The sequence below is a fragment of the Callithrix jacchus genome, chromosome 2 (assembly GCF_049354715.1).
Source record: "Callithrix jacchus isolate 240 chromosome 2, calJac240_pri, whole genome shotgun sequence".
Taxonomy (NCBI): domain Eukaryota; kingdom Metazoa; phylum Chordata; class Mammalia; order Primates; family Cebidae; genus Callithrix; species Callithrix jacchus.
Window position 1 is genome coordinate 22012923 of NC_133503.1, and position 23574 is coordinate 22036496.

Here is a 23574-nt window from a genome sequence, read left to right on the forward strand (position 1 = left end):
AACTTTTTTTTAAAAGACAAAGAAAAAACAAGAATGACAAGTGACCCAGTTTAAAATTATTCAGTCCACTACTTCTACACCTTCCACCTAAAAAATAAAAACAAAAATCATGATTCACCGTTAATCTTTCTCCCAACCAGTTAAAAAAAATTCTACCATCAAGTGAAACTGATTTTAAGAAAAGCAAATTTTCGGGCTGTCCATCTGTTAGGATGGTAAGCCATGAAAATGTTAAGAGCACAAAACTAGAGCCTAAAATCCTAAGTAAAAGCCCAGAACTGAGATACCAGGAAAGAGAACGCACGTCTTACATAAGCAATGGCACATGTTTTAAATATAGCTGGTCCTCCCCACTCCCACTCGTTGCTAGCTAACTTTGTATGTACCTGATCTCCACATAAACTACTAGCAATTCTGTGGTTTCTCATCATCTCCAAAACCGCAAAGACAGGGAGTCCACTCTGAATACAAAGGCCATCTTTCAACTTAAGGAGCAGAGCAGAGAGGAAATAAAACTGCTACTTCTGCCATCGGGCCCTCAGCCTGGGTCACGACTGCAGCACCGACAGCTCATCCTTTTGGGCAAGATTCAAGATTCAGTAAAACTGCACACTCCGTATTTTAAAAAATAAAAAGACACACACAGTCTTCTCTTTCCCTTTCAGACTAGTTTCCTGTTTACTGCAGACTGCGATGCAAAGCCATCCATTAATCTTTGACGCCTGCTCACTGCACAGGCCCCCTTCCTCTCTCCCCGCACCTCCTCCCACCACGCCGGCTGATCTCAGATGCGTTTGAACTATAGTAACCCCAACCCAGCTCGCGGCAAGCAGGCAGCGCAGCAGCAGTAGCTGCAGCAACCCGGCCGCCGCCGCGGGGCTAAGAGATTACGTTCAGCAAAAACTCTGCCAGGGAAGAGGCTCGGGAGCTCCCCTCCTATCTAGCCAAGGGTGCTGGCTCGGTCGCGCCGCGCCGCGCCACGCCACGTACCAAAAGGCTCGCGAAGAAAAACGCGGGCGAAGTTCAGCATCCGTGAACAGAAAGGGAATTCATTCCAGAAGGGGGGTGCACGGGTGTTGGGGGTCCTTGGGTGGGGAAAGCAGAACTGGAGAGAGAGGACGTAAGGAATGGCAAGCGAGAGAGGAAACCACGGGGACAAAAAGGAAGGGACGAGGAGTCCTCTTACTATAAAAAAGGGGCAGGCGGACGGGATGCAGAGTAATGGGTTCCCCCTCGAATAATGGATTGGCAGGCCCTTCCGCACCCCCAAACAACCTCACGCCACCTCAAAGAGGAGAGACTGAGTTTGGGCTGCGTAGATCAAAGAAGGGTAAGGCGAAAGGAAAGAGGGAGGGGAGCTTGGAAGCAAAGTGAACAAAGACGCAAAAGAGGCAAAGTTGGAAATGGAAACGAGAAAGGGATCTGGTAAAGGGCCGCTCTACAACGGTCTTGAAAAAGGCCTTGAAATGGGATGCTGGAGAGGCAAAGGGGGAGAGCCCCGAGAAAGGGCATCTTAGGAATGTAAGGGACCGCTCCAGGCCCTGGAGAGAGGAAAGGATGGGAGGCTGGGGAGGCGGCGGCCGAGGCCCGAGCGCTAGAGGAGAGGGGGCTTTGCCTGGGGCCCGGGAGGGGAGCGCAGGGTCGGAGAAAGGCGAAGACCGCGAGAGGGGCTGGAGGATGGGAGGGAGGGGTGCTGCGCGTTAACAGGGGTTGTGGACTCCTTCAAAGCTAGGGAAAAGAGGGAGGTGAAGCGAGATAAAGGGAAAGGGGCGAAGACGGAGAAGAGGAAGGAGTCGGCGACGCGATGGGGGAGGGGAGGGAAGCCGTGGGAAGCGGCCGTGGGGCGCGGGGATGGGAAGGGGCCGGGCGGGCGGCGCGGTCACCTCAGGCTGCGGCCTCCCTCCCTGGGGGACGGCGCTGCCAGCGGGCGGGCTCCGCAACTCCCCGGCTCTCTCGCCCGCCCTCCCGTTCTCCTCGGGCGGCGGCGGCGGGGGCCGGGACAGCGCGGCTCACAGCGGCGGCTCTTCTGCGCCGGGCCTCGGATGCTGCGTCTGGGGAGGCGGAGGCAGCGGCGGCGGCAGCGGCCCGGCCCGTACGGTCACCATCGTCCGCGGCAGCAGGCGCTCGCGGGCCGAGCCCCTCAGCAGCCGGCGGCGGCGTCGGCGGCCATAGCCTCCTGCGTTCGCTCCTCCCGCCCCCGGCGCTCTGCGGCGGCCGGCAGGGCTTCCACACTCTGCGCCTGCGCGCTTCCCAGCTAGCGCGGCGCGCCCTTCCCCCGCCCCTCCCGCGCGCGCCCGCTCTCACTCACAATCGCGCCCGCGGAGTGCTTTCCGCGCTGCCTCCGGTGCGTGGGCGGGAGAAATAAGCCTCGCCTAGCAGTCATAGCCCTGCTCCGGCAGCTATGGAGACGCGTACCACGGCGACACCTGTACGCGCACTGTGACACGCGCCATTCTGACACACGTGCTCTCTCATTTCCAGACACCACGGGCCGCACTCGCTGACACACACACTCACCTGCAGGGACCACGTGGGAGATTTGAAGGGCTCATCCTGTCCTGGTGCATTCGCAGTAGCAATGATGCTAGAATTCCTTTTAACCCCGTCACTGACTGGACTACTGTCAACTCCTTGGCGTCTTTTATGGCTCAGCGGTGCCCAGCATCGACTGCAAGCACTCAAACGCCTATGGAGTAAATGAATGGAAGAATGAATGCATTGGAACTGTTCACTGAGTATCTATTAACAATTCTGATCCCATCGTTTGGTCCGAAGAATTTTACTGCAGTATGAAATTAAATGGTGTTTGTGTGTTTGTCTTGGCTTGGCCTAAGGTTCAAAACAGATTAATGTACCCATTTGTTCTGTCTCTGTCCCAGTCTGTGTCACAAATGCACAAACCTACCCTAATTTAAATGTCAATACCTTTTAGGGCAGGAACTGTCTTCTACAATACATAGACTGAAGCATATTGTGTGTTTGCACAATGATAGTCTTCTGGGCTTGGCAAGACTTCCCCTTCCGTGTTTGTCTACCACTATGCCCCACCACGACCTTCCGCAAGCCCCACTTCTATCTTCCCTGTCTTCCACCACCACCAAAACCCTTCCACTGTTTCTTGCTTTCTCTTTCATTAGTTCCTGGAGAGCCAGTTGCTATGAGAACCTAGCCTGGCCTTAGATGTTAAAAGGGCCAGATGGGTAAGATGTTGCAACTATACTGGGTCATGCTGACATTGTGAAGCCTCAACTTCTGCATGTGCAAGAGAAATTAATGTGCTGTAATCTCAGTATCTGTGTGGAGGACCTTCCTTAAAAATTCCAGTCTCTGGCCTCTGCTCTTTGAATGGCAATCCCCCACTTCTGAACATGCTTTTATCTTGATAAACTTGTGAAAGCAAGCTCTGTATTTAGAATATGCAATCCCTGGAGGTATCAGTCAAGCAAACTCAGAGTAACTTGCCTTTGTTAGTTTGATAGCTCTGTAGGAATCAAGTGTTTAAAATATGTGGGAATTGTATACATAACTCACTGTAACCACGTTTCATCCAGGTGCCTCAGACTATTTCACCATAATCATTAAGACTGAGTCTGTTTATCTGACCTGATAAATAAAAAAAATTACAGAGGCCCCATTGAATAATGACTGGAATAAGAAGCAGACCAAGATAGCAAGACCTTATCCCTTGGTCCCCTCCCTATTTTAACAACTTTCCTACTGACTGAGTCAAGAAAAAATAAGGCCAGAAACAAATTACAAAGAAGCCAAAATGAACGTAACACTAAATTCTAACTTGATTTATTTATTCTTCTTGGATAAATGGCAGAATCTTGAAAATGTGATCCTTACAAGGAAGTATGGTTGCTGGATTTGTGTTTTAAATAGAGGAGAGGCCTACTTCAGCTCTTACCTTTCTTTTTTTTAAGTTGAGGGAAATAGCTTCAAAGCTCTGTAACCCTCACTATAAGCATTCTGGACTTGTAAAAGCAGGAAAAAAATCACACATGTCTTTTTACCTTTTAACTTAATAGCAGCTGCCTGTAAATGCTGAAGTTCAAAACAAGTAAAGAAAATTACTCTGGTAATGAAAGGGTTACTGCTATTATAGTGCTGCTAATCCAGTTTTGGAAAGCTCCACCTTGGCAGAAGCAGGTAATCAAACAGAACTAAAAAGAAAAGCAAAGGAAAAAAGAAGTGGGGGTGGGGTGGGTGAAGAGAGGGCAGCTCAAATAAAAGAGCTCAATCAAGTGTAGAGGAAGTATTTTCTAGAGGCACCCAAACCCACCTGAATCAGGAGAAGCCAGGAGCTAAACTTGTCATTAAGTACCTGGAACAAACATAAGGAAATGTCTAAATACCACCGCTTGGTCATAAAAGGAACTAGTCCAGGGTGGTAGAAGGAAAGAAGTGTTATGTTTTATGACTGCCTAATGGCAGACCTTTCAGGATTCTAAAAGTTATTCCTTCCATTCTAAATGTATCCCACATTGAGGAGGAAGTCAGCACAAAATTTAAAAGAGTGCATATATGTTACAGTTCTAGCCATTCCAAAAGGCTCATTCCAACTGTTGCTAATAGTCACAGAAAGTCTTCTGTTGCAAATCCGCAGACAATTGATGGCCAGTTTATTATGCTCTGTCTTCTAAATCGAGAGAAAATCATATAACAGATTTCACATGATGGATAGCCAACACTGGAAATATGAGGGAGAATTTTCATGTCATTTATTCACACACTTTTTTGTTCCTAATGTTTTCTGGGCACTTTATAGTTTTCTTTATCCAATTCCAACAACTGGGTATTCAAAGATATCCAACCCGATAATCAACTTCCTAATTAGCAGAGTCTAGATAATATATAGAGTTCATTCAACCTGGCTACCCTCATGGTTTGATTTTGAGAGTCAACTTTATGAGGAAAACTATAGTTTTGTTGGGCAACGTTATGCCAGTAAAGGGAGAGTCACTCTTTTTCTCTTGTGTGTACATATAGCAGCTTAATTGACATATAATATGATCCACCTATTTTAAAACATACAAGTCAGTGGATTTTAGTATATTCACTGAGTTGTATAACCATCACCACATGAATTTCAGAACATTTCATCATAACCTCCCGCTGAGGGAAAAAAACCCACGTCCATTAGCAGTTACTTACCTTCTTGTCCCGACCCTAAGCAATCACTAATCGTTCTGCAATCAGTAATCTTTCTGTCAGATTTGCGTGTTCTGGACATGTCATATAAAGGGGATCATACAATATGTAGGATTTTGTGTGTGACTTATTTTACTTAACATAATATTTTTGAGGTCCATGCATGTGTAGCATGTATTGGTACTTAATTTTCTGTTCTTGCCAGATAAAATTCCATTGTATAGATAGATATACCATGTTTTGTGTATTCATTCATCAGTTATGGACACGAGTTATTTCTACTTTTTGGCATTTATGAATAGTGCTGCTATGAACATTCATGTGCAAGTTGTTGTGTGGACACATTTTCATTCGTCCTGGTAGAACTGCTGGGTCTTATTGTGACTCTATGGTTTCACTTTTTGAGGAACTGCCAAATGATTTTCCAAAGCGGCTGCACCATTTTACATTCCCACCAGCAGTATATGAGGAGAGATTTACTCTTTGATTCAGATGTCTCCTATCTGTTAGCTATAGGACCCTGTGCCAAGTGTACATGACTTAAGAACACCTCCATTTATTGTCTGTAAAATAGAGGTAGTGATAATATCTACTTCAAAGTGTTGCTGTGAAAAATAAATGAAATGTATGCCAGTATTCCCGGTACAAACCCTGAATAGTTCCCCCTACTCCCTTTTTTTTTTTTGAGACAGGGTCAAGCAGTCTTTCCACCTCAGCCTCCTGAGTAACTAGAACTACAGGCACACGCCACCACATCAGCTAATTTTTGTGTTGAGACAACGTCTTGCCATGTTGCCCAGGCAGATCTGGGCTCAAGTGATCAACTCGCCTTGGCCCCCCAAAGTGCTGGAATTATAAGCAAGAGCCACAGCACCTGGCCTAGTTCCCCTTCTTCTGACTGTAGTATTTAGTTGTCAACTTTTATTCTCTAATAGGCAGATAAAGATGAAATTTTAACTTTATATTAACACTAAGTAATTCATACACATAGCTGGTGCTGAATAAACACTTTGCGTGGATAACTGAAAATAGCAATAGAACTTAAATTGTTTTAACACAATACATTTCTTTCTTTCTCCCTAGTATGGAACTAATACCTGAGACTATAAGAGGAGAAAGCATAGAAACAAGTCAGCCTTTTTGTTTGTTTGGAATTTTCTGGAAACATTTTTATTTCCCCAACATTTTGTTTTTAAGAGTTTCAAACATATAGAATTAAAAGAATATTCTAATGACCACCCCTATGCATACCATCTATATTCAACAATTGGTAATTTTTGCATGTTTGCCTTATCTATGTGTGTGTGTCTTTTGCTAAGCTAGTTTGGAGAGCTACCGACATCAACACGTTTCACCCCAAATACTCCAACCTGCCACTCCTAAAAATATTACCAATTACCATTACCGCACCTAAGAAAATGCAGCATAGTTCTCTAAGTCCTCTACTGCCCAGTCAATACTCAGATTTTCTCATTTCACCTCAAAATATCTCTTAAGAAGATCCAATCTGACAAGCCAGCTTTGCTTTTAATCAATCTGAGCACTTGTGACTGTTTAGAATCACTAACATCAGCAGAAAAAAAAAATGTATTTTTGCTCTTGTTTTCAGATTTCAGGTCAACTGATACCTCTGTTCTTTTTTTTTTTGAGACGGAGTTTCACTGTTGTTACCCAGACTGGATTGCAATGGCATGATCTCGGCTCACTGCAACCTCCGCCTTCTGGGTTCAAGCAATTCTCCTGCCTCAGCCTCCCAAGTAGCTGGGACTACAGGCACGCACCACCATGCCCAGCTAATTTTTGTATTTTTTTTTAGTAGAGACGGGGTTTCACCATATTGACCAGGATGGTCTTGATCTCTTGACCTTGTGATCCACCCGCCTCGGCCTCCCAAAGTGCTGGGATTATAGGCGTGAGCCACTGCGCCCAGCCACCTCTGTTCTAACTAGCTACTTTCTTTGCTTTTGTTCTGATAAAGGCTGAGATAGGGAGTAGTGCAAAACTGTGTGTTGCTGTTTATGTGTGATGATATTCAACTAAATAAAAGGGTCATTGATTGTTGTAGACAGTTTTTAGCTACCTCCTCACTATTCTTCTTCTCCTTTTCTTCTTTCTAATACTACCCTGAACCTTGAATAAACATGTGATCTATTGGCCCTTGACTAGGAATGGAATCCACCAGTTTATCCTTTCTCCCTTAGTGCTTAGTCCAGGGAAGGACCCGTGAGCCACATTAAGCCAATCAGGACTAAGACTAAACCTCAGAGGTTTTGATTGAACTGTGGGAAGAGCAAAATTTCTCTTTCCTGCTAGACTTAAAAAAGGAAACCTAGGCCAGGCGTGGTGGCTCACGCCTGTAATCCAAGCACTTTGGAGGCCAAGGCGGGCAGATCACCTGAGGTCCAGAGTTCAAGACCAGCCTGACCAACATGGTGAAACCCCAACTTTAAATTAAAAAAAAAAAAGTTAAAAAAAAAAAAGGAAACCTATAATCCCAGGGATTTACTGGTAGCTATCTGGGATACAAAAGAGAAGAACCAATTGAAGATTTAGCCAACACAGGAAAGAGAACCTGAGACATAAAAAGAAACCAGGACCTGGTCACAGTGAATGAGCTCTAAGCCTTATCTGAAGCCAGCATGCTCACCCCCTCACTCTTTAATTATATTACCCAATAGATTACCTTTTTTGGCTTAAGTCAGTTTGGCTTGTGTTTTCTATTATTTACAGTTACGGGTCTCAAGGCATTCAATCCTTATAATTTGCTTGTCACTCATCCCTGAGTATAACATGAGGAAACTAATAATAATAACGATAAGTGAATAAAAACACAATTGTATAGCTCCACATACCGTTATAAAATATAACCACTATCCAGAAATATAAGCTTTTCCCAGAAGACCCTCACATGCCCTTTCATTCACAGCTGTCTCACTAACCCCAAAGGTAACCAGTTTCCTGACTTTAATGTAGACACTTTTCTTCCTTTGACCACCCAACTATGAATTCCTAAAAACTGTAGTTTAGTTCTTGAATGCTATATAAATTGCATCAAATAATCAAATATTAGATATTCTTTTTTTTTTTCTTGAGACAGAGTCTCTCTCTGTCACCTAGGCTGGAGTGCAGTGGCAATATCTCAGCTCACTGCAACCTCTGCCTACTGGGTTCACACAATTCTTCTGCCTCAGCCTCCTGAGTGGCTGGGATTACAGGTGTGCACCACCATGCCCAGCTAATTTTTTATATTTTTAGTAGAGACAGGATTTCACCATGTTGACCAGGCTTGTCTCAGCCCCAAATGACCCATCCACCTCTGCCTCCCAAAGTGCTAATGTTACAGGTGTGAGCCACCATGCCCAGCCTAGATATTCTTTTGTGACCCTAGCTTTTTCTGCTTAACATTGTGAGATTCAATTATGTTCTTAGGAGGCTACAGTTATTTCATTTTTATTGTGGCATAGAATTCTATCTATGACTAGCACAGGATTTAATCATCCTACTTATGAACACTGAATTTATGAACATTAAATTTTCAGTTTGGAAACTTGTCCAATCTGAATCATGCTGCTGTCAACATTTTTGCACTTGCCTTTCTGGTGACCATGTGTACACATTTCTCTTGAATTACTGGGCTGCAGGGCTACATATCTTCAACTTTCTTAGGTAACTCCAAATTGTTTCCCAAGGTGATTGCAGCACCTTACTTGCCTAACAGCAGTCTATTTCCTGTTGTTCTGTCTCCCAGCCTATAATTGGTATTGTCAGACCTTTTAATTTTAACCATTCTAGTGGGGTTTTTAACTTGCATTTCCCTAGTTGCCAGTACGGTTGAGTACTTTTTCATATTTTGGGGGCCTTTTTAGATTTCCTTTTTGATGAACTGCTTGAAGTCTTTTACCCAGTTTTTCCTTAGGTTGTCTTTTGCTTGTTGTTTTCTTTTTTAATTTTTGTATATTACGAATGCAAGTCCTTAGTCAATTATATGTCATGTAAAATGTTCTGTTATATAGATTCCCTTTTTATTCTCAAAATGATGTCTTTTGAGGAATATAAGGTTTTAGTTTAAATTTAATATTTTTTATGTGTAATGCTTGTTTTAAACCTGTTTTTCTCTGTGCTCCACAGGGTCCTCTCTGCCATGAATTGAGTGTGCATATCTGAATAGACGTGTTTCTGAGCTTTCTATTCTATTCCACTGCTCTCTTTGTTTAACCTTGTGTTGACACCAAACTCTTCCAATTATTACAACTAAATAAGAAGTCGATATGTGGTAAAACACGTCTTCCCACTTGGTTTTCTTTGTTTTGTTTTGTTTTGTTTTCAAGGGGATCTTGGCTCTTTGCATTTCCATATCAATTTTGGAATCAGCTTGTTAAGTTTCCCAAGATCCTGCTCAGGGTTTTAGTTTCCACACATAGGTCTTACATATCTCTTATTACATTAATTCCTCCATACCTGGTGTTGTTGGGTTTTTTTAAATGTTATTACTAATGTTAACTTACTTTTTTTTTTTTTCCTCTTTCATCCAGGCTACAGTGCGGTGGCACAATCTTGGCTCACCACAATCTCCACCTCCCAGGTTCCAGCGATTCTCCTGCCTCAGCCTCCCAAGTAGCTGGGATTACAGGTGCCCACAACCATGCCCGACTAATTTTTGTATTTTTAGTAAAGATGGGGTTTCACCATGTTATCCAGGCTGGTCTCAAACTCCCAACCTCCAAGTGATCCACCCATCTTGGCCTCCCAAAGTGCTGAGGTTGCAGTCAGCCTAGATCACACCACTGCATTCCAGCCTGGACAACAAAGCCAGATCCGGTCTCACAAAAAAAGAAAAAAATCTTAACCCATGGAGAGTCAACAGCTTCTCACAATAGTTGATCAGTTATAAAAAGCCAGCTAGCTTCTACCAGTTATCAGTAGCAATGGCACCAGTTGTTCAGATTCTATGAAGTTACTACTCCTACGTGTTATATACTCTATCATGTGAAGCAACCTCTGCACCCTGCAAACCAGGGTCCCCTCTAAATCACTGCATGGAGTAGTTTCATATAGTAATAGGAGAATCAGTGATATGTGGGTCCTCTTTTATCCATTATGTCACTTGCTGCTGTATATCCATATATTCTTTTTAATAAAATGCTATTTAAAAAAAAAAAATGTGCAGCCAGGAGAGAAAGAATCATATTTAGGCACCTGCCAGATGCCAACAACTTGAAGGCCATCAGCAACCTGCACTGCCTCAGCCGGCTTCTGCCCAGGTGGGGTCTGATGCAGCTGCTGGCACCCAGGGAGGATGTAAGTGGGGAGAGAGAGCATAAGTCGACCACAGGCCCTTGCAGGTGCAGAGAGCTCTCACTTTGTGAATGGAGATTGAGCCATTTAATTAATATCTTGACTTGACACATTTCTAATTACCAAAGCAAGACTGATTTTTTACTTAAAGTGAGTAGGACTGCCCACTAATTAAGAATTCTTGATATCTGTCCAAGTTTCCTTTGGAAGGCAGAAAAAAAATTACTCCTTCTGAATAAAAACTTAAAGGGATAGTTAGTAATAAAATCAGATTGCATTTTGATTACATCACGAATCTTGGGAGTTACTTCCAAAGTGAAAAGTTCAGATAAGAAATGATAAACAAAACAATTATGATTGCATATCAGATTTACAGAGCAAATGGAGGGAAAGATGATGTAAGCTGGGGTCAGTCCAGGAGTTAAGGAAAGACTTTTCATGCCATGTGAAGGAGTTTGAACAGGAAATCAAGGAAATCCTGAGGCGTTGATGTCGAAGAGTAACATTTAGGGCATTTACTATGTTTTAGGTCCTGTACTAGGTGATTCACATGAATTACCACATTTAATTCTCATGAAAAAAACTATTACGTAGATAGTATAATTATTGCCATTCTAAAAATGAGAGAACTGAGGCATAGAAAGGTCGAGTAAGTTGTCCAGAGTCACACAGCTAGTAGCAGCAGAACTCAGATACAACACAGACATGTTTGGGTTCAATGTGTACGTCCCCCATTATGGTGCATCTGCTTCCTGTCTACTGATAATGCCAGGATAGGTGATGAATTTGTTCACAGAGTCCAGAATTCAAGCCCCACTGGTCTCTCCTTAGTAATGAATGAATGATTACCTGAAATGACTATATAAACTGAAAAGACCGTAATACTTCAGGAATCTTCCCTGTGAGTTTTCTTTGTTTTTGTTATTGTTTTTTGAGACAGAGGCTCACTTTGTTGCCCAGGCTGGAGTACAGTGGCGTGATCTCGGCTCACTGCAACCTCTGCCTCCTGAGTTCAAGCAATTCTGCCTCAGTATCCCAGGTAGCTGGGACTACAGGCATGTGCCACCACTCCCGGCTAATTTTTGTATTTTTAGTAGGGATGGGTTTCACCATGTTGGCCAGGTTGGTCTCCAACTCCTGACCTCAGGTGATCCACCTGCCTCGGCCTCCCAAAGTGCTGAGATTACAGTTGTAAGCCACTGTGCCAGGCCCCTGTGAGTTTTATTTGATGTCCGATACGGTTTGGCTGTGTCCTCATCCAAATATCATCTTGAACTGTTGCTCCTGTAATTCCCATGTGTCATGGGAGGGACCCAGTGGGAGGTAATTGAATCAAATGAGTGGGTTTTTCCTTGCTGTTATTTTGATAGTGAATAAGTCTCACGAGATCTGATGGTTTTATGAAGGGCAGTTCCACTGTATACTCACTCTTGCCTGCTGTGATGTAAGATGAGGCTTTACTCCTCCTTCACTTTCTGCCATGATTGTGAGGCCTCCCCAGCCATGTGGAACTGTGAGTCCATTAAACCTCTTTTTCTTTATAAATTACCCAGTACTGGGTATATCTTTATTAGCAGGGTGAGAACAAGACTGATACAATGTTTCCCCATTGTTTCACAAAATAAGAACTTTTGCTTTGGGCCATAGACGTCTGAGTAGAGTCTGGCTAATTAATTACACTTTCTAAATAGGACACGGAGGTGGCAGCGAGGACAGTACAGACTAGACTTACTCTAACTGGGTTCAAAGACCGGTTCTGCCTCTTCCCAGCTGTGTGAACCTGGCCAAGGTACTCAACTTTTCTTTGCCTAATTTCCTATCTAATAGCACCTACCTCATAGGATTTTGTGTCCTTTATATGTAAATGTGTCATTATTTACATATAATGACAATAATATGTATTGTCATTTCCTTGTCTGGCACAAGGAAAGCAGCACAGCTATGGTCTGAATGTTTATGTTCCCCCAAAATTCATATGCTAAAATCTATTCTCCACTGCAATAGTATTAAGAGGTAAGGTCTCTGGGAGGTGATTAGGTCACGAGGGCTCTGTTCTCAGCAATGGAATTAGAGGCTTGAGGGAGCTCGTTAGCCCATTCTGCCTCATGAGGACATGTAAAAAGCACTATCTACCAGGAACAGGCTGTCACCAGACACACATTGGTGCCTTGATCTTAGACTTGCCAGTCTCTAGAACTGTGAGCGATATATTTATGTAGTTTATAAACGACCTGATCTAAGATATGTTGTTATAGCAGCCCAAACCAGGATAAGCAGTTACTATCATCCTTGTTATTATTATTATTTTTTGCTGATCATGCTCATACCTTCACTATTCAAAGATACTAACGATACTATCAGTCAATATTTACTGAGCACATATTCATAGCATGTGTTAGATGCTAGGTACCGTATAAATGAATTAGAACACACAATTCCTGCAGATGCTAAGTGTGACGTAAATGAACCAGAACATAATTTCTGCCTTCAAGCCTCTCATGACCCAGTTAGATAGATAGACCTATGTGTGCTGTCATGTTATAAAGCTGCTTTGTACATATTTTATCCCTTAATTGATTATAAACTCTTTCTGGCATGAGCCACAGTTTATTCCTTATTGGATCCCTTACTCCCTCTCCCTTCCACTTAGGAGATTGTCTACAGTATGTCTTCAGCTAATTTGTCATCAACTTCCAAAAGCCTCATTTTCATTTTCTTTTTTCTTTTTTTTTGAAACAGAATCTTGCTCTGTCACCCAAGCTGGAGTGCAGTGGTGCGATCTTGGCGCAATGCAACCTCTGCCTCCCAGGCTCAAGCAATTCTCCTGTCTCAGCCTCCCAAGTACCTAGGATTACAGGTGCTTCCCACCACACCCAGCTAATTTTTGTATTTTTAGTAGAGATGAGATTTCACCATGTTGGTCAGGCTGGTCTCAAACTCCTGACCCCAGGTGAACCACCTGCCTCAGCCTCTCAAAGTGCTGGGATTATAGGCATGAGCCACTGTGCCTGACCACGAAAACCTCATTTTCAGTAATCTTTCCTGCTGACCACTCCTATAAAGATTCTGGTCCTTTTTTCATAATGCCTTTGCTTAAATGTTCTTCTCAGCACCAAGCTTCCAATTCACTGACCCTACCAGCTCTTTAGGTCTTCCCCTTATGTCCTTCCATGTCTCTTCACCCACCATAGTTCTATAGTGTGTCATTTCAATGTGCCAGTTACAAGGATTCTTGACTCTCTGCTCTGCACCTGGACCTGTGTGGCTGATATTGCTGGATGAATCACACAACCAATCACAAATCTCAAATCTGAGCCTTCAGACCTGCTTCACAATCTCACTGCATTGTCCTGATGTGTTTGTTTCCCACTCCCAGAGAGGCATGCTCTGCTTTCTTCTCAAACCTTCCACACCATCCATCCTCTCTCTTCCACTATTTTCAGCTGAGTGAGTAGCTGAGAAAATCGAAGTGATCCATCAAATCCCTTGTCTGTCCACCATGAAATGACCACACTGTAGCGATATTCTAGGCCTTCTTTCTTGAACCCTGGGAGAGGTTCCCTGGCTTCAACCAAAGATCAGATCCTCCACTAGCAATCTGAATCTCAGCCTCTTGTTTATTCCAGCATTTAGAATCGGAAATAAATCTCGTTCTTTCCCATACCATCAAGTCCTCTCTCTACTGATTAATTCCCACTAGCATACGAGCATGATTAGAATGGCAGTTGTTCAAAAAAATGTGACCGGACATGGTGACTTGCACCTCCAATCCCAACACTTTGGGAGACCAAGGCAGGAAGATTGCTTGAGGCCAGGAGTTTGAGACCAGTCTGCGCAACCTAATAAGATCGCATGTCTACAAAAATGTTTTTAAAAATTAGCTGGGCATGGAGGCACATACCTTTAGTGCCAGATATTCGGGAGGCTGAGGCAGAAGGATTGCTTGAGCCCAGGAGTTCAAGGCTGCAGTGAGCTATGATTGCGCCACTGCATTCCTGCCTGGTGACAGAGTGAGACCCTGTCTCTTGAAAAAAAAAATCCCTCCTCACAACCCTCACCTCCACTTCTGTAGCAGGAGGGGCCAAAGGAAACAGATCTCTCGGACACCGAATACAGGAGAAAGGAGTTTATTCGGCCAGGAGCAAGGTGGCAGAGTTGTTGCCTAACAGCCAAGCGTCCCTAGCAAAGGAAGGTTCCATCTTTATATAGGCTTATACTTTAGATGTTACACGTGGAAGAATCTTAGGTTTATAACGTAACATATGAAAAGGATCTCGGTTTACAGTCTCAGGAATTACATATGAAAAGGGCTTCAGTTTACAGTCTTAGGAATGAAGAGGGGAAGTTTACAGTCTTAGGAATGAAAACCGGAAGTTGATCTGAGATGCCTGGGTCTCCCCCTTCACCCCTCCCCCACTTTGAGACCCTCACCACTTTATAATATTAGTGAAAGGTCTCACTTTCATTCTCACTTTCCAGATTTTCTGAAGAAACCGACTGATAATGTTTCATATAATATACTTGTGATGTCATTTTTTGGCTAACTACAGTAGTGATGAATCCCCTAATCATCTGAAGGAACAGGGGGAGTAGCCAAGGGAGCAGTAAACAAACACCTGTTATTATTATAACACTTATGATGAGGGTTTTGAATCCTCCCAAGGATGAGAACCAACCTCCGAATAAGGACTCAGGGTTAAATCCGTGCTATATCTGTACAGGCACGTGAGCCACTCTGGTCATGTCTCGCACAATATCCTCCACTGCTTGCCCCTGGTCATCTATGTGCAGATGGCAGTTGGTTAGACTGAATTTTCCCTAGACTCCTTCTTCGGCTGCTAGCAAATAATCTAGGGCCAGTTGGTTCTGATAAATCGCATTTCTCATTTGAGTTTCTTGTTGGGCCAAGAGGGACAGAGCTTTGCCCATTTCATTATTGAGTATTTCCAAAACAGCCTGCAACCGGATGATCCGGTTGAGCATGTAAATAGGGGTCTGGTATCCCCATGAGCCATCCCCAGCCCATGTGGCTGGCCCATAATACTCAATAATTCTCTCCGGTGGCCACTCATCATCTGTCCAATCCCCTAGTTTTAGGTCTCTCTTTTCCCTAGCGGAGTAGACTGGATGCCCTAACAGCTCACCTGTCTTAACAGATAATAGGAAGAAAGAGGGCTTAATGATGCCTATGACACAGCTGCCTGTCCATCTCATGGATTACACACCTTATACTGAGTGCCATTATATAAATAGGTTCCCTTCTGTGTCCCTGTACATTTATAAGAACTGCAGGACAAAAGAATGGCAGTAACTTTTACGTCCTACCTGGTGTACATATTGAGGGCATTCTTCAAAATTAGTTAATGTTTCTACTGTACAAGTCCAAATATTAAGAAGAACAAGTCCCATGATGAATCTCCTCATGCTTCGGCCATGCGTGGACCAGCCAGCTTCCGGGATGTGGCTGGAGCAGGGCTTGTTGTCCTTTTTAAGGTGATTCTGCAGTCCTTGCCTTGGTCTAAGTCTCAGCTGTTGCTGGTTTTTACACGGCTGTGGTGGATTCAGGCTGGGATTCCCTGTACCTTCACAGCTGTGGGATTGGTCAGGATCAGGTCTGAGGTCCTTTCCATTGTGGCTTTAGAGGGGCTGTATTCCCATCCTTTATCCACACATGATTTCCTAGTGAGAAAGGGTGAATTGGGGAGAAAAAGGCTTACAGGACATTTGTTATTTACTTAGGTTAAAGTATCCTAGGTGATTCTCCTTAGAGCTGGTAACTAGCATCCTAAGTCAATCTCTCCCCACTCCCGAGGAGTTCCTAGGAGTGCCCAAAGTAGGGGAGGGGGCCTATGGTATAAGATTTCAAAGGGGGGATATCCTGTTTTCCTAAAGGGGGTGCCTCTAATTTTGAATAACCCCAAGGTAAGTGCCTGCACCCACTCTAATCTTGTTTCCTGACACACTTTCCCTAAGCTGTTTTTGATGGTCCGGTTCATTTTTCCAACTTTTCCAGAACTCTGAGGTCAGTAGGCAGTGTGCAGTTTCCAGGTGATACCCAAGGCCGTTGCTGTTTTCCAGACTAAATCTGCCACAAATACTGGTTCACTGTCTGCTCCGATGTGCAATGGTAGTCCAAACCTAGGGATAAGATCTCGAAGCAGCACACAGGTTACTTCATGGGCTCCTTCAGTCCCAACCAGAGTATGTGCACACCAGGACCAACAAATAATCATGTCCCCCACACTTGGACATTTCAATAAAGTCTACCTGGAGATCTTCAAACGGAGCTGCTCCATAAGCTTGAATTCCAGGGTGTTGCCGACATGTAATGCATCACTGTGCCACAGTTTTGGTCAAGGATGCTAAGTGTGAGATGTAAAAGTACAGGCCCAACATCTTTTCAAGCGACTCTTGACCTAAATGAGTGGTCTCATGTACGGCTTGTACACCTGCTGCCCCCAGCAGCTGTGGTACTACTATTCTTCCATCTGGCAGTTGGATCCATCCTTCTTTAATCAGTTGCCCGCTTCTGTCTGGAGAAAGTCTCTTTCCTCCTTAGAGTAAGTAGATATTAGATCAGGGATCTGGGGAATCAGCGGGGCTGTGGCTGCGGTTCAGTAGAGGGCAGATGCTGCCTTACCAGCTGCTGAATCCGCTCGGGAATTTCCCAGGGCCACGGAGGTGTGGGCCCACTGATGTCCTTGGCAATTCACAACCGCCACCCTCCGGGGCTTCCAGACTGCTTCTAGCAGCTGCAAAATTTCATGCTGATACTTTATTTCTTTTCCCCCTGAGGTTAACAGGCCTCTCTCTTTGTACAGTGCTCAATGTATTTGGAGAGTCGGGAAGGCAAATTGAGAGTCAGTTGTAAATATTGTAAATGTTTACAACCTTATCTTTACTCAGGTCTAGGGCTTGAGTTAAAGCAATGAGTTCAGCCCTCTGAGCCGAGGTGCCCTGAGGCAGGGATCTGGCCTCGATTACAGTGTCCAGAGTTACCATGGCGTAGCCTGCACATCTTTCCCCTCGTGGATTGACAAAGCTGCTCCCAGCCATATACAACTCACAGTCTGCTACTGTCCATGGCTGATCCCGAAGATCAGGCCTGCTGGAATAGACTGTGTCCAGGACTTCAACACAGTTGTGTTCAACGGGACCCTCTGACATTGGGAGCAAAGTGGCAGGGTTTAAGGTATTGCAGACTTCGATGGTGATGCGGGGATTTTCACATAGCAGGCCCTGGTATTTGGTCAGCCTAACATCTAATAACCAGTGGTGCCCTCTGGTATTCATTAGAGTCACTACTACAGGAGGTGCCTTGATATTTAAGTTCTGTACCAGAGTTAGCTTACCTGCTTCTTGTGCTAGCAGAGCAGTTGCTGCCAGGGCTCTTAAGCATGGGGGCCATACTTTGGAAACTCCATCCAGCTGCTCGGAGAGGTAAGCCACAGGCCTGGGCCAAGGTCCTACTGTTTGGACTAGGACCCCAGCTGCCACTTTTTCTCTTTCTGCCACATATAATGTGAAGGACTTTGTTAAATCAGGCAGCCCCAAAGCTGGAGCTAACCTTAGTTGTTTTCAGTTCCTGATAGACCTGACACTGCTGGGATCCCCATTCAAAGGGCTCCTTGTCTCCCCGCTTTGTCACATCATATAGGGGTTTGGCTAGTACTTCAAAGTTTGGAAATCCACAATTTACAAAACCCACGACTCCCAGGAGCTCTCACACCTGCCTTTTAATCTCAGGTTCTATGACTTTGCAAGTGGCTTGCTTCCTCTCTGCTTCTAGGCTGCGTTCCCCCTTCCGGATGGTGAGCCTCAGATATTGTATTTGCTTTTTGGCAAATCTGGGCTTTCCTTTTAGACACTTTATACCCACAGTCCTCCAGGTGCCGAAGTAAGGCATTTGTTTGCACACCCGACTGCCGTGGGGTGTCCCAATAGAAGGTTATCAGCATACGGGGGCAGCGTGCAAGCAAGAAGCTTCTGGGGGTCGGTCATGGACTGATGCCTCCCCAAGGATGATGAGAGAGTTTTTGAGCCCCTGGGAAGCTGGGTCCAGGTGTACTGAGTGGTTATACCTGCTTCTGGGTTTCTCCCATTGAAATGCAAATAGTTTTTTTACCCTGCGAGGCCAGTCCAATGCCAAGGAGGTATTCTTTAAGTCCAATTAAGTGAACCAACTATCTTCTGCTGGCAATAATCCCAACTGCCTGTATGAGTTGGGTGCAAAGCCTCGAAGGCCCTGCAAGAGCCTGGGTGATAATATCAGTCTTCTGCTTCTGGCTAGGAAGGCTCCACCCTCCTTCCCAAGGGAAAATGAGAGCCTGGATGACCCCTGCCTGAGGCATTTTTAGCTGCAGGGAGTCTCTTTTGTTGAATGGGATAGTGGCCCTCGGTTTGCACAACAGGTTTTGCCGGAGAAGCGGGGGAGGGGCAATCCATTAAGTACAAGAAAGTCTGTTCTCTTAACATGTGAATAGCTCTAACAATATTGGTTCTGTTTTTTCCATGAGGGGGTTACAGGGCTGTCATCAGGATTGTGGGCTCTTTGGGGGCATATGATGAGTCCGGCCCCCCTCTCTTTTAGTCCAGTGGCCCTTCCACTAGATTGAACAGAGCCCCTTCACTTTTTATCTGGATCCTCGTGCTTAGGATCACCCTGTTCTCCCATTAACTGTGGGCATTTTTTTCCCCCAATGTCCTATTTCTTGACAAAATGCACACTGATCACATTGCAGGCACAGGCAGGCAGACTGTGGGGCTTTCCAGGAACCCCCCTTCTTCCACGCTGTTGGGGGCGTTCCTCTCATAGCAGCAGCTATCAAGTCAGCCTTCCGTTGAGCCTGACGTTCCCTTTCCTTATGATTTTCCCTCTGGCTTACCGCCTCTTGGTTTACAAACGCCTAGTGAGCCACTTCCAATAACTGAAGTATTCATGCATGCAAATCCTGCCTGTTTCTGCCACTGAATTTGCCTGGACTTGGGAGTCCACGATTCTCGGCAGCGAGGGGGATGGTGGTTTCTAGCAGTCTATCCCTTGGCTACTAAAACAGTCGCTGCCTGCTCTCTTAGCCACTTCGGAGGGTTTAACACTAACTGCAACCACGAGTCTATGTGTGGAAATTGATCGAGATGTTCTAGCTCGCCCTATATAACCTCATTCCTTACTTTGGAGACAACGGACCTGTCTAGGGTCCCCTCTGGGGCCAACCTACCCTAAATGCTGGCCAATCTTCCCTACATAAAACCCTTACTTTTTCTGGTGTCATAGTTACTTTATAATTCCCACTAAATCCCTTCTTGAAATTTTTCAGCATGGTTTCTAAAGGGGTGGGCTTGCTATGGGAGTGAGCCATATTAACACTGCAAAGAAACAATTCCCACAGTTAGGAGAGGGTCAATTCACTCACAGCAGTTCCCGCCTAGCACAGAGCACTCTCCGGTTTACATTCACTTCAATCCTTTTACAATGCCCAGAGGCTTTTTCACTCAGCCTTATGTGGCTGTCTCTAATTCTTACACGTTGCTCGACACATGAGGCCCTTCCTAATAGGCCCAATACCTTTTACGACTGATGAGTCCAGCTGGACACATCTACACACACAGACGCACATCCGATTGCTCTCCTTCCAATTCAAAACCATAAGCAAAAGCTTCCAAGGTTAGTTACAGAGAGAGCTACCTTCCAAAGTGCCGATCTGGCACCCATGGGTGATCAGGCCATGCTTCCACCCAAAATGGGGTGGGCCACTTTCCCGGGTTCAATCTTACCAAATTCAGTTGTCCAGACTTCCCCAAATACTCATTCCTCCTCGGTGTGTTCAGCCACTGGGTGGATCCGTACTGCAGGGCCTCCCTGCTCCGCTCTGGCGAGGCTTTGCCACCAGGCAAAATACCTGCCCAGGAGCGCTCTCAGGACGCATCACCTCAGCGAGCAGGAGTCCCCCGGGAGGGATGCTCTGCAGGGCTAGGCAAACCACCTAAGAGACTTTTTCCCACCGTCGGCTATCCAAGACTCGCTTCCCAGCCAACGCACCAAAAATGTAGCAGGAGTGGCGGTGGGAAATGGATCTCTCGGACATCGAATACAGGAGGAAGGAGTTTATTTGGCCGGGAGCAAGGTGGCATAGTTGCCTAACAGCCAAGCTCCCCTAACAAAGGAAGGTTCCATCTTTATATAAGCTTGTACTTGAGATGTTACACGTGGAAGAATCTTAGGTTTATAACTTAACGTATGAAAAGGATCTTGGTTTACAGTCTCAGGAATTACATATGAAAAGGGCTTTGGTTTACAGTCTTAGGAATGAAAACAGGAAGTTGATCTAAGATGCCTGGGTCTCCCTTTTCACTTCACTACAAAAAATATCCTGAAAAGTTGTCTATAGCCACTGCCTTAACTTCCTGCCATCCATTCTCCCCTTAATCCGTTCCAATCATAAATCCCCCCACCAAATATTTCACTAAAACTTTTCTAGCAAAACTTCCTCTGGTCCCTTGTCATTATTGATCTTATTCTACTTGTCATCAGCAATTTCAAAGGGTTGATTATCCTTTTTTTGTGGCCGGGGGGTGGGGGGATGAAGTTTTGCTCTTGTTGCCCAGGTTGGAGTGCAGCGGCACAATCTTGGCTCACTGCAGCCTCTGCCTCCCCCATTCAAGCAATTTTCCTACCTCTGCCTTCCAAGTAGCTAGGATCAGGGCCACACACCACCACGCCTGGCTAATTTTTGTATTTTTAGTAGAGACAGGGTTTCACCCTGTTGACCAGGCTGTTCTCAAACTCCTGACCTCACATGATCCATCTGCCTCAGCCTCCCAAAATGCTGGGATTACAGGTGTGAGCCACTGCATCCATTTGATCATCTCCCCCTTTTAAAAACACTTTCTCCTCCTGAATTTTATATTCGATGCCTAGGGCTGCTGTAACAAATTACTACAAATTGAGTGGCTTAAGATAAAAGAAATTTATGTCCTTACAGTTTTGGAGGCTAGAAGTTCAAAATCAAGGTGCCAGCAGGGCTGTGCTCTCTCTGGAGTCTCTAAAGAAGAATCTCTCTTGCCTCTTCCTAGCTTCTGGTCACTCCTGGCAATCCCTGGTATTCTTTGGTTTGTAGCTGCCTCACTCCAGTGTCTGCCTCTGTCATCACATGGCCTTTTTGTAAGGACATCCAAGTGATTGGATTCAGGACCCGCTGTAATCAGTATGACCTTATTTGAGCTTATTAGACCTAACTACTTAGATCTGCAAAGACCCTATTTTCAAATAGGTTACATTCTGAAATTCCAGGTGGCATGAATTCTGGGAAGAATACTGTTTAACCTGCCACAGTTTCTGTTTTCATGTCTTCCTTGTTTTTCTTCTTCCTCATTAGCTGTTCTTTCTCACTCTCATTTGAGGGCTACTTTGCCTTATATATAAATATTGGAGTGACCCAAGGCTTGACTCAGGGCCCTTTCACCTTCTCTAAACACTCTATCTCCTGAGGGGATATCATCCACTCCCATGGTTTTGAAATTCCACTAATGACTTCCAAATTTATATTCCAGCCCTCAGCTGTACCCTCAGCTGTGTCCAAATCCCAGCCTCCTATTGATAGTAGTTAACACTTACTGGACACTCCCTATGTACCAGACCCTGTCTTAAGGTCTTGATATGTATTGACTCATTTAATCCTCACAACAAACTTATGAGGTGAACAACAATGATAGACGGGACAAAGAAAATGTGGCACACATACACCATGCAATACTATGCAGCCATAAAAAATGATGAGTTTGTGTCCTTTGTAGGGACATGAAGGAATCTGGAAACCATCATTCTCAGCAAACTGACACAAGAACAGAAAATCACCACATCTTCTCACTCATAGTCAGGTGTTGAACAATGAGAACACGTGGACACAGGGAGGGGAGCATCACACACTGGGGTCTGTTGGGGGGATAGGAGAGGGAAAGCAGGGGGAGGGGAAGGTAGGGAGGGATAATGTGGGGAGAAATGCCAGATATAGGTGATGGGGGGATGGAGGCAGCAAACCACCTTGCCATGTATGTTCCTATGCAACAATCCTGCAAGATCTGCACATGTACCCCAAAACCTAAAGTACAAAAAAAAAACCTTAAGGGGTGAGTACAATTTTTATCCCCAATTCATAGGTGAAGAAACTGTAGCACAAAGAGGTTAAGTAAATTGTTCAAGCCTACATACCTAGGAGCCAGGATTTGAAACTGGGTAAGCTGAGTCCAGAGTCTGCTCTCTTCACCATCACCTGTTCTGCCTTTCCTCTGGGCTCCAGGCTCATATATTCCAATGCATACTTGACATCTGCACCTAGATGTCTAATAGGTATCTTGGAGGTGAACTAAATAGAATGTTGGACTCCTGCCCCTTACTTTCACCTTAATCTTTCCTTCCCTGGTCCCACATCTCAGTGTATGGCACCACTAACCCACAGAAGTCAAGTTCAAATTTGATTCTCCTCTTTCCGCATTTACCCTAGTCTTCATTCCCATGCCCAGCCAATCCATCAACAAGCCCTTTTGGCTTGCCCTCAAGCATAGGTCTCCAATCTGTCCACTTCTCTCCATTTTTTACTACCATCCTAGTTCATGCAGAGCTATCATTTCATGTTACTGCAATTAAATTCTACCTGGTCTTTCTGCTTTCACTTTTGCGGTCTCCCCACAACCCAGCAGCTAGATTTATTTTTGAAACATAATCAGATCATGACATGGCCCAGTTTCAAAGTCTTCCAGGTGCCTCATATGTTCAAAATGCATACTACTGTTTCTAGCCCACAGGGCCCAGCCTGACCTGGCACCTTTGCCTCTCTGCCCTCATCTCTTACTTTCCTCCTTCCTCCTCCAGCTTGAGTCATGGGCCTCACTCCTGCGTTTCCAGGAACACCCCAGCCCATGCTTGCATCACACCCTCTGTACCTGTTCACACTCCTGACAAAAATGGCAGCAGAAATGCTCCATCCTTGCATCTTCCTTTTATCCAGGCCTTGGCTCAAACATCACATGCTCAGACAAGACTTTCCAGAATCACTATCTTTTTTTTTTTTCAAGACAGGGTTTTACTCTGTCGTCCAGACTGGAGTGCAGTGGCACCATCTCAGTTCA

At 44.9% G+C, this 23574-nt stretch overlaps 1 protein-coding gene and 1 long non-coding RNA gene across 2 annotated transcripts in view; one reads left to right on the forward strand and one right to left on the reverse strand.

Moving 5' to 3' along the window:
* The window catches only part of RNF145 (ring finger protein 145), a 111567-nt gene that overhangs the window by 45555 nt on the left and 42438 nt on the right, over positions 1-23574 (reverse strand). Inside the window, 2 exon segments of the mRNA XM_002806589.7 lie at positions 2518-2537; positions 2540-2686. Coding sequence (XP_002806635.4) covers positions 2518-2537; positions 2540-2567 — 48 coding nt within the window. The 5' untranslated portion in view covers positions 2568-2686.
* LOC108589421 (uncharacterized) lies at positions 1217-5789 on the forward strand. The gene is made up of 2 exons (XR_013530666.1): positions 1217-1330; positions 2482-5789. It is a non-coding gene; the product is annotated as an uncharacterized LOC108589421 (long non-coding RNA).